At 33.5% G+C, this 16,111-nt stretch overlaps 1 protein-coding gene across 1 annotated transcript in view; it reads left to right on the top strand.

Annotated features, from left to right (window-relative positions):
* Positions 1-830: 830 nt before the first annotated feature.
* LOC137921622 (phospholipid-transporting ATPase ABCA3-like) overlaps positions 831-16,111 on the top strand; it is a 53,843-nt gene continuing 38,562 nt past the window's right edge. Inside the window, exons 1-3 of the mRNA XM_068764421.1 lie at positions 831-1,237; positions 7,746-7,875; positions 7,957-8,057. Coding sequence (XP_068620522.1) covers positions 1,055-1,237; positions 7,746-7,875; positions 7,957-8,057 — 414 coding nt within the window. The 5' untranslated portion in view covers positions 831-1,054. The remainder of the gene's footprint in view (positions 1,238-7,745; positions 7,876-7,956; positions 8,058-16,111) is intronic.

Below are 16,111 nucleotides of genomic sequence, written 5' to 3'. Positions count from 1 at the left end.
TTTTATATTCTTCACTATTCAAGTCAGAAAAAATATATAAAAAAAATTATAACTCTAGGAAATTTCTTACATACTACCCTACACTTACTAGAAGTTTTATACGTTATTGCCCAATTGCCAACGTGTGAGCCCGGACCGATGCTACACTTCCAGAGCAAAGAGAATAATCGTCATGTTGACATACAGACTTCGAATAACACCTAAAGCGCTACTCGGTGTCCTGGTGTTGACAAACGTCGCCACAACAATCCACTTATGCACCGCGCCCCTGTGGGGCGTGATATAATTCCGCCGGTTTTTAAATAGGTAGCTTTTTACCTTAATCTATGCAAGCATTCCGCCAGTAAAAACCATTCGGTTTAGTTTATATTTAATTTCAGGTAGGATAGAGAACCTTTCTTTATTATTAAAACTCTCGATACCTAAATACACAAATAATATTTACATACATCTAAAACCTGAAAAAATATTACACGTGGTTTGGTACAGAAATATTTACTGAGGACCTTTAATTCGCCTTTTTATACTAAGACTGGTAAAGCTGCTGGTACAAATAGTACTGTATTAAATAATTACAATACCAAGATAATTTTAATTAAATAATTAAAATATTATGAGAACCAAACAAAACCAACCAAAAAATACTGCCTTAAAACTATATAAACATTAATTTAATCCTTTTCAAATTCAAACGATTCAACTTATTTTTTAAATTGTGTACTTACCAAAAACATTCATTTGCACAAAAAATATAAAAAGAGTATACTTTTGTCTATGGATGGTATACACTTTGTGTCAAAGTTCATGTTTTCATTCTGTCAGTGTCTGTCAGTGTTAGTGATGGTGTGAACCATTTACGGCTTTCGTATCTCCTATTTCTTAATTTATTATAAAATTTCACTTTTGAAATGAGTCATTGAATAAAATTACGTTGTGTTTGATATTAATAATAGGCGATTAATGACATTTTGCCGACATCGCAGTAATCAGTTAATAACTTACGTGATTTTAATATGTTTATGAGAAAGTAGTGCCCTTAGTGCAAGCAGTAAAAATGCGGGGGACACTTCGGGTGCTTATGTTAAAGCACCTAGTGGTGCGAGCACGAAGATTTGTTAACACAGGAGTGGAGCTCATATCGCCGGCAGTGTTCTTCATAATCCTTTTCCTCTTCAAGGACTTCATAATTAGTCCTATGCCGAAGCATCATAGAAGCGAAATACAAATATACAATCCTGTAAGTATTTTATACTATAAATTAATGAGAGGTGCTTTGCGTAACACACTGCCTATTGCCATGAAGATATTAAACTAATATTAACTTACACGTACAGGTAGAGTGTAATAATAGTGAATGCAGTCGCATCTGCGAGGCATCTCTACTTTCGTTCCGAGATCATTATCATGACATGCCTAGTCATGATTCTAATAAAATACAAATATATTGTAGTAGAATATTGCATAACAAAAACATGAAGTTCCAAAGAATGCAACTCAAAGACTTACAAGTTTCATGCAAGGCTCCAAAATAAATATATAGTGCTTTAAAATTACATGGTCTTCTGAGTTTAAGTGATCAGATTAATTAGTAAACTGTAGTAAAGTCTTGGAGTTTCACACAATTTCTTTAAACATGAAGCTGTTCACTGAGAAATCAATGTTTGAAACATAAAGTTGCATAGCTTGGAATTATCATTTTAGCTGTAAGACATCCACTGCTGGTCATAGGCCGAGGTAACATGTATCCAGCATATTTAATCTTAATAAGGTTGTAGTCCTATGTTGCACTAATCAGTATATTGTTACAAGTCCAAAACCTTCAAGTGGCTATTTATTCTTCACTCTATGTTTGAGCCATATTCAAGAACCTTTCTTGAGAGCCCTTGCTCCCATTCATTGCATAGATAGACTACCTAAATAACTTAAGAGCTAACGTCTCAACATTCCAATTCAGTGCAATACATGTAATAACAGCTTCAATTAAATCTTATTACATGAGCCTCTCACTTAGTTTCTATAAAGAAATCTAGTGTAAAAACAGTCACCGTTCTGATGAGAAACCCAAAAAGTTGTAAACAAAGGCATGTATGATTTTTCAATAAAACAAAAGCAACAAGTGCTGACTGTGATCCAAAAAATACCTATTCATGTTATACAAAATCTAATTTCTTACATTAGTAAATGTTTATTGATTGGTTATGGTGTGTGCCAATTAAATGATTGTCAGTTACATATCTCAAAATTTATTGAGGTATATCTTAGGTATACCTTATTAATCTATATAATAAATACTATGGTGTGTGTGTTATATTAAAACAACTGCTTTTTACAACATGCATATGAATATATGATTTATATAAAACAAAATTACATTTTTAATTTTTTTGTGTCTATTTGTTCTACTTAATCTCTAAAATGGCTGGACCAATTGTGATGTATTTACTTTAAAATAAATACTGATTAATACTGGCAAGTAGCTGGTATGACAACGATTAACATAGATCATTTTTTATTTTAGAAAAATTCTTAAATGCAAAGGAAAACTAAATAAACTTTTTGTTAAATTCCATGCAGACATAGTCGTGGGCACAGCTAGTATTCTATAAAAGAAATAGATTTTTAATATTATATATGTCTATTTAAAAAATTGTAATGGTATTTTAAGTAATACACTAAATTTGGAAGTTTGGTAATTAATTGCTCTGACTGCTGTATAAGAATATTCATGGATCAGGATCGGGACATTTTGGAATCCACATACACACTGGCTATATAAGGTATTGAGGATCAACTTGATTAAAGTTTCTTTCAAATTGAAATCTTCAGGTGTTATTCACATTATATACAAGTGATTATATACAAGTGTTTCAAAGTGGATAATTATTTGAGCATATATATATATATATATCTATTGTATATTAATATCATTAAATATCTTACTTAGACTAACTAATGAACCAAATTTCATTGTGTGCATATGATTATAGTCCATAGTTTTTAAATTCACATTTAGTCATTGTAGCAAACTAAAAATTTAGCTTTGATATCTATATATTATTAATTTTATATTCCAAAATAAGATGACGTCAGAAGATCCAAAACTTGGATGCTATAGTTTTCAGTGTGAGAAAATATAAAGTATCTGTGATAATGTGTGTTGCCCTTGATGCTCATTGAGAAAACCGCCACATGATTTCCCATAAATATAAGTCAAACCATAAACAGATAATAGATCTAGAGGAGATAGAATAGGTATAGACGTAGTGGCTAGCCTAGGATATGTATAGAATATACATTTATAAATATTCATGCATGCATACATGATAATTTTAAATAGTGGGATTTGCTCCCAAAATCATTTCTCGATGACATTTCAGTTTTTAATCAGCTTATGTTAATTAAAAAGTGATAAAATACAGAAAAGTTTGTTTTGAATAGAATCAGATTAACAATATGTACATATGTAATTTATTTACTGTTTTTTTTACAGTAATTTTTAAAATATATGCATATCTATTTTATGTAGTATGAAATACAAACCTTTTTACATATTCACATGGCTTTTTATCTTACATTTGGTTTGACCTCCCTTATTATTTGTTTTACCGATATTTTCATCATTATTCCAGTGGCAAAACATCCACTGCTAGTTGTAGACCTTTTCTGTATATTCACAAGAAGACTGGTGGGACATGGCCTATATCCAATCTCTTCCAATTACATCATGTCATCATAAACGCTGCAATGCATAGGCCTGATCCAGAGATCGCCATGATGACTGGTCATAAGATGTCCCATGTTCAGCTACTTCCCGGAACCTTAACTATGACGTTGAACCACCTAGTGGACCCTACCCACGCTGGCTCGTGATCGCCACTCGAAGACCTTTCGGTCCCTATGGCCGCTGGCGACACGACACTCACCACCACATCAGACAGCAAATCGAATTGAATGGCCGACTATACTATCTTGGGAGCTATACTTAACTATTTTATCCATGCCATTGGCCAACACATTATTAGTTGTTTAATTACTCTTTAAGCAGTAATGTTATACTACTAGTCATTATACATAGTCATAGTGCTGCATGTTTACCCAGAGATCAGATATTTTTATGAAAATTTCCAAAGAATAAAAGTGTTTAGAGGAAAGCACTTTTGTATTGTAAAATTCTCAGTATGTGAATAGGTGAGATACATGCTTTACTAGTAGAAACTACTTTCTGATATTTACATTTTTTTATTACTTATCAGATGGAAGCCTTTGCTATAAATTTTATCTTTAAAATAACCTAAGGTAAGAGAAAATTATCAGAGATTTTGAAAATTGCTTAAGTAAATTATTTAATCTCTAATATAATTGTAAAATACAGAATCATATACAACACTACATCTTAAAAACTTAAGAGAAGGCCAAAAGTCATACCCAGAAGCTTATTTAAAATAAAAACATTAACAGAGAGTACTAAAACACAATCCATTCAATTGGGTATGCCAATGTTTAAAAGTATTGAATGATGTCAGACAATTGTTATAGATAAACAATAAAGGCTGGCCAGACAGATCAGAGGTGAATGTAACCAAATTATATTTGCAATTGAATTTTTGATTGATCAATATAAAGATATAAACCATCACATTATTCTGTCAGATATTTGTCCAATAGTCAAGATTCTTGACAGCATTTTATAAATAATTATTAGGTGGACCAGAGTATTGTCGTTTTTGACATCACATTTCACAGAAAAACCAATTGATTTTTATTGCGCTGGAATTTAAAATGTGTATACTAGATGGCAAAAGGTTGATAACAAAGGTAAATACATTGTTAGTTAGAAATAATAACTTGTTAAAAATGTAGTTGTGTGAATTTAACTTAAGGGACATTACAGTCCCCAATGTTTAGTGGACATCCAAGAATTGAAATAATGTTAATGAAAGTGTTCTGTGTGCACACATTAATATTCATATAGTACATTGTAATTAATTTTAACAAGTGACCCACTTCCTGCAGATCTAATAAGTACGTAATAAAAGTATTTCTACAGGCATTCAACCCGATATCCTTTGTAAATACTGTCAAATGAACTAATAAAAAAAGTAAAATAGTGTGGCCTAGTGTCACTGCGGAAAATGATGAAGACTCTGTGCGAGTTCAAACTTGAATGGAATAGGACGATATGGGTGTGAAGACGCTTTGCGATTTCTGTATAAACATTCTGTCTATGTAACAAAGCCTTGGTCAGTCTGAATCTGAAGGAAATTTTGAAAACCGACAAACAAGAGACTTGTGTTAAGTTGTTTTTAGCCTTGAGTTAATTAATTAAAATGTTCAAAAACTTCAATTAAATTGTTATATATATATTTTTTTTTCCGTATTCACGCTTTCTGTATTTACGTCTTATTTATGAAACATATACCCCGCGAATAAATAGCTTTTTCTATGTCATTAATCTGCATACTATTCATTATAGAAAGACAACTATGTACAATAATTGTTTTATTTTTTTTTACGTAATAAATTAATGAGTATAAAATATTTTGAATAATACGACCCATAAAATAATCGTTAAAGTCCTGTTTAAATTGTTAATTTTGCGACGAATGGAACATTTGGCGCCATACTGTCTGTATTTAATGTTTGCATTGCGGAACTGACGTTGCCAAGAATTCTTCGTTGCGTTCGAGTGACGTCACTTATAGATGTCTGTGATAAAAAAAAGGTCTAAAATCAAAAGCATTAAGCATATCTAGGGCTTAAAATACCGAACTAAAATCTGAATACCGGTATTTGATATTTGAAATATCCGGTAAATAAAAAAAAATTACTAGTCATATTTTTACTTACCTCGTTTGTTATATTGACATATTAACAAATAATGTATGAAATTCAATGAATAGTGTTCTGAAATGAGTAGATATTTTTTATTTTATTACATAGAGAACGGGAGTAGATAGATACAAAAACTTGTAAGTAAAATACTGTACATATTACATTCTATGTTACATTTTGCATATAATAGACTCGTAAGGCATTATATAATTTCATTCATCATTTAATCATCAATATAAAAAGAAATTGTGTTATTAATTAATGGTATTTTAAATTATATTAATACTGTATAAATATAATTGTTATCAATTAATTTTATAGCAAAATACCGGTATTTTTACATAAATAGCGGTTTTAATACCAGACAAAAGTCGTCCGGAATACCGGTATTTGGGATCCCGGGATACCGGTATTTGGGATCCCGGGATACCGGTATTTGGGATCCCGGAATCCCGGTATTGTAAGCCTTAAGCATATCATTTGGTTTTAAAATCCATTGACGTAAACAAGTAATCCTTATAATTGTCTTGAAGAGCTGAAATCTTGTACTGAACAATTCAACAAGTTTTTCGCTTCATTGATTATGTTGTAACTTTATAAGTAAAGCCGAGAGGTACTTTTCTAAGTGTCGCAACATGACGGAATTTACTAAGGTCGCAATAAAAGAGACTATTCAATTTCATCTTATAATTCTAATGTTATATATATTCTTATATATATAATTCTCGTGTCACGGTGTGCGTGATTGAACTCCTCCGAAACGGCTCGACCGATTATCGTGAATCTCAGCGCGCAAATCGGCCAGGCCGGAGAATCGGACAACAACCATTTTTCATCCCCCTAAATGTTAAGGGTGGTCCACCCCCAATTTTTTAGACAAAAATTTTTATTACATGCACGAATACATCTTCATCTACAACCCTAAATTTTCCCCCTTTTTCGATTAACCCTTATTATTTTTTATTTGTTAATTAAAAACTTTTTTTTGCAAAACGTTTGCGGAATCAGCTATATATATATATATATATATATATATATATATATATATATATATATATATAAATATATGTGTGTGTGTGTGTGTGTGTATTATATACACTGTAACTATACATACTGTAATAGAGTATTCTACGCAAGCAGTGTAGATAGCCAAGTCTTTATTCTAAGCTCTTTAAGAATAAACGAATTAGTTAAATTCGGCGGCAAGACCTGATCTGCGTGATTTGACCTAATGCGTGTATCCTTTGCATTGTACCAGGCTCAAACACCCTGGTTTCGCACCCGCAAATGACGCATTACTTTCAACTTGGTGCTTCTGTGATTCCCTGTTTATCCATACTTAAGTTAGTCTTTACGAAGTCAATTGTACATATATATACACAAATATAGGAAGTCGCTAGATAACCTATGCATTGCAGTGGGCGTCTATTGACTAAAAAGAGCCTCGCTTTCTATGGTCTACTAAGCAAGCCTGTATCTACAAGTAACTATTGATTTTAATAAATAAGTGTCACTTGAATTTCTTCCTTCGTCTCCTAATTGAAATTCCAAGTACAAATATAATCGGTATATGCCTTGCAAGAATATCTGAATTATCATATATAGAAATAAATTTAAAAAGTCTATTAAAACTAAAGCTCCTAGAAAATATTGGACGTTTGTGAAAGATAATTACAACAAAACCGCAAACAAGATTGTTGTAGGATCTTCTCATATCAGGTCGCGTTCGGTATCCACACGGCTTTACTTCACATCGACATCCCGCCTAGATCAGGAAGCTGAAGCCGTCCTGGTTGAGTGTGGGAATTCAGACACAGACCCTCGAATCCGTGTCGAGAATGTCCAGGGGCAGAAAGGGCTTGGACTGTCGAAGAACTGATTGAAACTAACTTATATTGTTTTAATTGTTACAGGAACCCATGCCTCTGGACAGTATCACAGGCCCTACGCTAGTGTTCTATACTCCGGACACGAAGCTCGCAGCAGAACTGATGGATGGAGTAGGAGAGAGATTGAAACTCACACGCCTCAAGAGTTTCCCGAGTGAGAAGTTCCTTCCATTTTTTAGTATTCTAAAGTCTTTTTTATTTCTATAAAAGAAGTTAATATGATTTCTGTGTCCAGTAGGTTTGATGTCCAAGGGATACTACCCGGTGTCCGATGTCGCGGATATCGCCCAATACATGGATGACTTGAATGGGAACCAGGCTCTGGTGGTGTTTCAGGTACTGCAACATTGTTTCTATCATACGTTAATAAGGCTCGACTCGCATATTTTATTTATTTATTTAATATTCTTTATTGTACACGATAAGATACATAATATACAGATACAATAATATACAGACAGATACAATGGGCGGTCTTATCACACAAGGCAATCTCTTACAGACAACCATAGTAAGGAAAAGATAAAAGTACTTATAAATGGTAGTTCACGTGTACAAAAAATACATATTCACAAACAAATAAACATAAATATACATAAACATACCTAGACATACATACATATGTATATAACATATATACTTATAATAAAAAAGGTTTAATACATATTATAAATATAATACAATAATAAATAAAAAACATCTAATTGACTTCGATCAGAATTGGTACTTTAGTAACAGCGTATACTGTTTACAGCCTTGCGTGTTTGTAATGGGTTGCCGATTTTAATTTTATATTTATTTTCCAAAAAAAATAGTTGCATAGACTATGTATTCCTTAAGAGATGTTTTTAAAGAGATTGTTGTTTAAAAGCAGAATTCTAATTATTGCTAATGTATTTTAAAAATATATTATTTATGCGCCATAATTTAAAATCTTATATGAACAATAGTGACAGACACGTGATAAATACAAGAAATTAAAATAAACTCTTAACGCCTACATTTCGTCTTCAATAAATACATTTAAAAAACTTTTAAGTTAAACGGTTTTTTGATACCCAAATTTTGGTGGTTGTGGAAAAATATGTACCTAGTCCGCCATATTGGAACGGCGTCCATCTTGAATTTTAAATTTTGACATAATCATCGTGTTTTACTAGTGTAGCCCTTTCATTTGATACCCATATTGAGGATGTGAAGGAAAAATATGGAGTCCGCCATTTTGTATCGGCGGCCATCTTAGATTTATAATGTTATTGATTTTATTATATTGTATTGCCATCTCAATTAAATGTATGTACCAAATTTCAGATCAATCTGACAACGGGAAGGTGCTTAAATTTCAATTTCTAATTTTGACCCAAACAAATTCCGTACGGGTCGAACTAAATAAAACTGTTTAAAAAGATAACAAATTCTTCATAAGTTTGGGTGTACATATAATAATTCCATAATATGTCTTAGACATTTCTTTTCTTAGTTATAAATAGAAAGTTATAAGGTATTTATATTAAATAAATCTTATAGCATTCAAGAGATGATCATCATGTTTGATCGATATGCGTGGAACTTGGTTTGTTGACACATTTACATGAATGATTTTATATTTCATTTAAAAGAGCAACCGTTCAGTTTCATGCCGGATCTTTTCAACAGATCAGCGTTCATCCGGTGTTAACTTACTGCTTATAATGTTAAAATTATCGACAATTCATATGCGCGTGTAAATGACTACTTTAAAAAAGATATTTTGATTTTTTTATTCTTTTTAACAAAATATCTTTTTATTATAGATTAACTGGCACTTTGAATTGAATAATTTTTAAGGTTACCTTCCAACACTGACACGACTGAATTACGTCGTAATAAATTTGAAAATAGTATAAAATTACAAATACATCGTATGAAAATACAGCTTAGTAATGACTATAAACTTATTTCTTTAACCCTTAATAGCCTGATTTACGAAAGTGATTTTTTTTTATATTACTGTGTTTGCTTGAGGGTCTAGATGAAGGGAAAAATAGACTTTTTTTATTTCGTTGGAAAGAATATTATACAACAGTAAAATTCGTACAGCCAACCTATAAAAAAACTAATAGTAATGTGAACATTCGGTTTAAAAGATTGGTATCAAAATTGAAACTCTAGGCTATTAAGGGTTAATTCGTTCTGGTGATTAAAATAAATAACGAAGCCCTCTGACCCATTCCGCTAAGTCCATTCATAACACATCGAATCATATAACAAAAGGTTAGCTTTCAAATGTATATCCAACGGTCGTGTTTAATCGCACGGGTATATTGTGACGCTCAGGTTCTTCGAAACTGTACTAACATTATCGCATTTCGTCGAAACGATCGGCCGTATCTCACACCGTTAGTGTCTGTTGCACGGAATAAAAATTTTATCTCTGTAATTAAACTCATGTGAAACTAAACTTTTTTAAAAGACGGCAATAAATAAATTAATTTTTCTTGTATCCTATACGAATAGAGGTAAATATACTGAAAAGCTTCTGCCTACGTAACATTTGACAGTAAATTTAGATTTAAAAAAAATTAAAAAGGTGGTAAAGTTCTAAGAAACGTGGTTATGGCAGACATGACAGATTAAATGTAGAATGTAAGGAAAGAATGTAAGATCTTGAGATGCATTGAACAAGAGCATAAAAGTATAAGTGAAAAATTATTAAAAAAAAATAAAAATCCCTAACCCAAAAATATTGGAAAAATGGAATGAAAGGGCAATACAGATGAAATGTAGAATGTAAGAAAAGAATGAAAGATCTTAATATGCATGGAAGAAGAGCGCAAAAATAAAAATAAAGTGAAAAAAATATTAAAAAGAAATAAAAATCCCTAACCTAAAAATAAGTAGGGGTACGAGAGGCGTCCAAAACCGGCGACCATTTAAAAAAACTAGTCACGTTACACGCGCATCACTTGTAGATATATCCGCATTGAAATAAACTGTTCGATTTTATTGTGAATCTATATAACATTATGTATGTCAACATTTACTATTCCAGTTTCATTGCACTAAAGCAAAAGACGATATTCCATAAGGAATCATTTTTCTATGAAATTTTCTCCGTTACAATAAAATTTATGTGCAGTAAATTGAACCCTTAGTAGCCTGATTTACGAAAGTGATTTTTTTTAACATTACTGTGTTTGCTTGAGGGTCTAGATGAAGGGAAAAATAGATTTTTTTTTAATTTCGTTGGAAAGAATATTATACAACAGTAAAATACGTACAGCCAACCGCCAATACGTACTGTACAAACACACATTTAGAGAACAAGAACATTCGGTTTAAAAGATTGGTATCAAAATTGAAACTCTAGGTTATAAAGGGTAAAAAAATACAATATTGACTGTTGCTTCTCAATCATCATTATGTCAGATGATAGAAGCCCTCAAGGCATAGGCGTCTCTGAAAGACCCCCATCCAGCATTCAACCACTTCCTCCACATTGACAATAAAAGGTTCAAGATCAGCATGCCAAGCTGAATAAAAAGTTCACTTATTCTTCGCAATACGCGTATAAGAATGTATATGAGTCTAATAGAATCAGGCGTTACCTCGCGGAAGTTCATCCTAACTAACAAAGGAACTAATATATGTATATATATAACATATATATGTATAAATATGTTATAATTGTATCCAACTTTAACTCATCGTATCGAAAATAAAATGTACTGTGAAATTGACGTCAAATATTTTTTATTAGGTAACGTAGGTAAGAAATCGACTAATATATAGCTACTTCCGCCATGCAGCAGTAGTCGTGCAATGAAGTGCACTGCCAGCTGATAAATGCGCGTGCGGTAAACAATGCGAAACACAACTACCACCGTTAATCTACTCTACGCGTATTTCACCCTTCCAAGAGGCATCCTCAGATGTTAGACCGTTATACGAGTACAAAATACAAAGTCCATATAAACAACAAAAACTCCCAGGAACTGTAGAAGCAAAAACAAACTTTGTTTATTTAATACTCGACGCCATTGAGTTTATGAGAGTAAATGTTTAACTGGACAAATTTTGAGATATACCATGTGGATAGTTATTTTAAATCAAGTATGCGTTAGGTGATGTTGTAGTACCCCAAATTGAATGTTTTTAAATCATATATATAAAAATTTTCGTGTCACGGTGTTCGTGATTGAACTCCTCCGAAACGGCTCGACCGATTTTCGTGAATCTTAGGGCGCATATCGGCCAGGGTGGAGAATCGGACATCTATTTTTCATCCCCCTAAATGTTAAGCGTGGTCCACCCCTAAAATTTTTTTTATTTTTTAGACAAAATTTTTTGTTTTTCGTTCGTTTCGTTAATGTGAAATGTACGATGTTGAGGTACGAGAAAGCGTCTATAGCCGAGCGCCAGAAGGCGCTGTTCGCTGAGAAAAAGCGTCTATAGCCGAACGCCAAATGGCGCTTTTCGCTGAGAGCAAGCGTCTATAGCCGAGCGTCAGAAGGCGCTGTTCGCTGAGAAAAAGCGTCTATAGCCGAACGCCAAATGGCGCTTTTCGCTGAGAGCAAGCGTCTATAGCCGAGCGTCAGAAGGCGCTGTTCGCTGAGAAAAAGCGTCTATAGCCGAACGCCAAATGGCGCTTTTCGCTGAGAGCAAGCGTCTATAGCCGAGCGTCAGAAGGCGCTGTTCGCTGAGAAAAAGCGTCTATAGCCGAACGCCAAATGGCGCTTTTCGCTGAGAGCAAGCGTCTATAGCCGAGCGTCAGAAGGCGCTGTTCGCTGAGAAAAAGCGTCTATAGCCGAACGCCAAATGGCGCTTTTCGCTGAGAGCAAGCGTCTATAGCCGAGCGTCAGAAGGCGCTGTTCGCTGAGAAAAAGCGTCTATAGCCGAACGCCAAATGGCGCTTTTCGCTGAGAGCAAGCGTCTATAGCCGAGCGTCAGAAGGCGCTGTTCGCTGAGAAAAAGCGTCTATAGCCGAACGCCAAATGGCGCTTTTCGCTGAGAGCAAGCGTCTATAGCCGAGCGCCAGAAGGCGCTGTTCGCTGAGAAAAAGCGTCTATAGCCGAACGCCAAATGGCGCTTTTCGCTGAGAGCAAGCGTCTATAGCCGAGCGCCAGAAGGCGCTGTTCGCTGAGAAAAAGCGTCTATAGCCGAACGCCAAATGACGCTTTTCGCTGAGAGAAATCGTCTATAGCCGAGCGCCAGAAGGCGCTGTTTGCTGAGAAAAAGCGTCTACAGCCGACCGCCAAAAGGCGCTGTTCGCAGCGAAAGGGCTAAGGCGAGAAAACCACACAGGTGGTACACTCGTCTTGAAAATAACATATGTAATACACGCTGTTTAATAAGGATTTTTTTATTTGAATAATATTTCATTTCTCAGTACGTTTCTTTCGCGTAATTGATAAGTACATTTTAAATGCTAGTAATACACTTACAATGCAGTTAACTTTGGTCATGTGTGACCTGGTTTGCTAATATAATCTTTAATTACATACACATAAGTTTAAAATTTAGTTTTCCTATGTTAACAAAGACAATGAAGTGCGTTTAAGCAGAAACATTTGCATGTATGACGCATAGCTTGTTATCTATGTTAATGCAGAACCAATTAAGTATATGAAGGTAATTATTAAAACAACCGAAGAGGTTTTATTTAAATTTTAACATTAAAAATGAAAATATTTATTCAAATGGACAATTATACGCGCTTTTGAATCGACAATTATTATAACATTATATGTAGGAAGCTACCACCGAACTCGGAACGCTGATCTGTTGACAATAGCCGGTGAGAAACTCAACAGTTGCTCTCTTTCACGTGTACATTATAATATCAATCATGTAAATGAGTCAACAAACCTAGTTACATACATTTCAATTCAACTAAACACTCTTGAATATTTTAATATCTAATATATAAAATTCTCGTGTCACGGTGTTCGAACTTGAACTCCTCTGAAACGGCTTGACCGATTTTTACCAAATTTATTATGCGTATTCAGTAGGTCTGAGAATCGGCTACTATCTATTTTCTATACCCCTGAGTGATAAAGGTTGTTCACACTTAAAAAATATTTTTTATTTTTTAACGAAATTTTTTGTTTTTATTTTTTTATGATACAGCATACAAGAATACATACAACCATAAATTTTCACCCCTCTACGATCATCCCTATTTTTTTTTGTAAATTAAAATATCAATTTTTTTTGCAAAACAACGTTTGCGGGATCAGCTAGTATATTAATATACTTTTAATTTTAGATTTAAAATAAAAAAAGAGTAAATTACAAAACGGCGACGGACTGAGCTCACTCTGTGTTTGGCACTAATCGGTGTAACATAACTCCTTAAGATGCCCCGTGGAGGGGTGAAACACGTGTTGAGTGATTTGGCGGTGACAGTTGTGTAATTCGCATAGTTTGCCGCATACGCATTTATCAGCGGGCTGGCGGGCGGTGCACTTTGTTGCACGACTACTACTGCATGTGGGGAATTGGCTAAATATTGGTCCTTTCTTACTTAAAAAAGAGTAACATTGGCAACATGAAAGCCTCGTCTTAGCTGGCCCAACCTCCATCTCAGTGTCATAAGTAGGTTCTGAAATACTAAAGCCTTGAGTTTATAGTACAGTTCACGGATCCTTCCGCTCTGTGAACTCATATCCGAAGAAGTTATAAAAGCCTTAGGGCTAGCAGCACTACCTTTATCGACACAATAGGTAGAAAAACGAAAGGCATTGTTCGTAAAGGGTTTGTTAACTTTTTGAAGACGAAATGTAGGCGTTACGAGCTTATTTCTATTTCTTGTATCGTAATTTAAACTTTAACGCATTAATAATAAGTTATTATATTAACAATATATTGAAAAACAAGCGTTATAATATATACAAAGAGAAAAATATATGGGGTGCCTACGACTACATAGTACTATGATCAAAAGGCAAGGTGAATTTGTTTATCTAATGTAAATTCTTTATTTATTCTTCCAAATCAATTTCATTCCCTTCAAAGTAAACCTCGTATGGCAAAACACACTTGCCATCGCTTTTTGCAGGATAGTCTTCAAGACGATTTTTATCCCCTTTGAGTTGTCTGAACAGCTAGAAGCATGGAGTCAAATATGGTGAATACGCCGATCGATATGATTCGATGTTTTGACCAAAAAGTCGCGTACCAATGCAGTATGAGATCGACTAATCAAGTCTTGACGCGTTTAAGACAAAATATCCGTCATGGTTTCGGCTGAGCCAAATGATATTTCAACACTATCAGCAATGTCTCTAATTATAAATCGACTATAGTCGGTTTTAACCCTTTCGTTACTGGCGTAAAAATCAGGGAGGAGTCAATAGCCTCCCTGATAAGCGGAATAGATAAAAACTCATTCATAGCCCTCTGCAAAACAATTGCAAAATGTGCCATTGAAAGGAACAAAACGCAAACACAATAAATAAATAGAAAATAGATAAAAAAGGAAAAAATAGAACCAAAGTAATACATAAAACTGTGATAGAGAATAATTATAGGATAAGTAATAATAATGTAAAATAAAAATGTGCATTAAAAAAAATGTAAGATGAAAAATGTAATAACAAAAGAGGAAAGAATGAAAGATTGAACAGAGCAAAAGAGAAAGATAGAAGAACTGTAGCATGAAAGATAGATAATAGACCGAAAGAGACAATAAAGTACGAAAGAAGAAAAAGAAAATAAAAAAACTATGTGAAAAAATAAATTGCAAATAAAGTCCCTGTCCCACCATAAATAGGGGTACGAGAGGCCCCCAAAAACCCTTTCGTTACCAGCGCTGGATTTAGACGGCATTCACGTTGTAATGTGGGTTTATGTGTAGATCCCTGTTTTAAGATTTATCCCAGCCAAATAAATTACTAACAATTATCCTAACTTCTATTTTTAATTAATATACCAGTAGAATCTTTATTTGTAACACAAATGAGAAAATTCGAACATCAGCCTACCGCCATGCAATATGCACACTTCACGGCGCATTGCCCGGTTCAGTAGCGTCACGGCAGAACGTACTGCGGTAAGGAAAGGGTTAAATGAAAATTATGTATATCGTTCCCATCTAGGAAATATCTTGCAAGAGACAGCAAAGTACTTTATTTATGTTATTAATAAGTATACCCTTAACTTGCCGCCTACTTTTCTATGAAATACTTCAACGTTGACAGTTATTTAACTTAGGTAAATTAGTGAATATTGTATCATTGTATTTTTATTTACATATTTAATGTATTTTATTTCGAAATCCCATTTTTAATAACGGTTGCAGCCGACTATAAATATACAAAAAAAAACATAGTAAAAGAGTAACGGATCCCAATGTAGTTCTTACAAAAATTTGCCTGTATTATTTTTAAGCCAAACCGATAATAAAA

This window comes from Battus philenor, unplaced genomic scaffold (assembly GCF_028537555.1).
Source record: "Battus philenor isolate CCGP_79_NKW_IND1 unplaced genomic scaffold, ilBatPhil1.0.hap1 SCAF_19, whole genome shotgun sequence".
NCBI lineage: Eukaryota > Metazoa > Arthropoda > Insecta > Lepidoptera > Papilionidae > Battus > Battus philenor.
The sequence above is the reverse complement of the archived record's forward strand: the minus strand, read 5'-3'. Positions and strand labels throughout refer to the sequence as shown.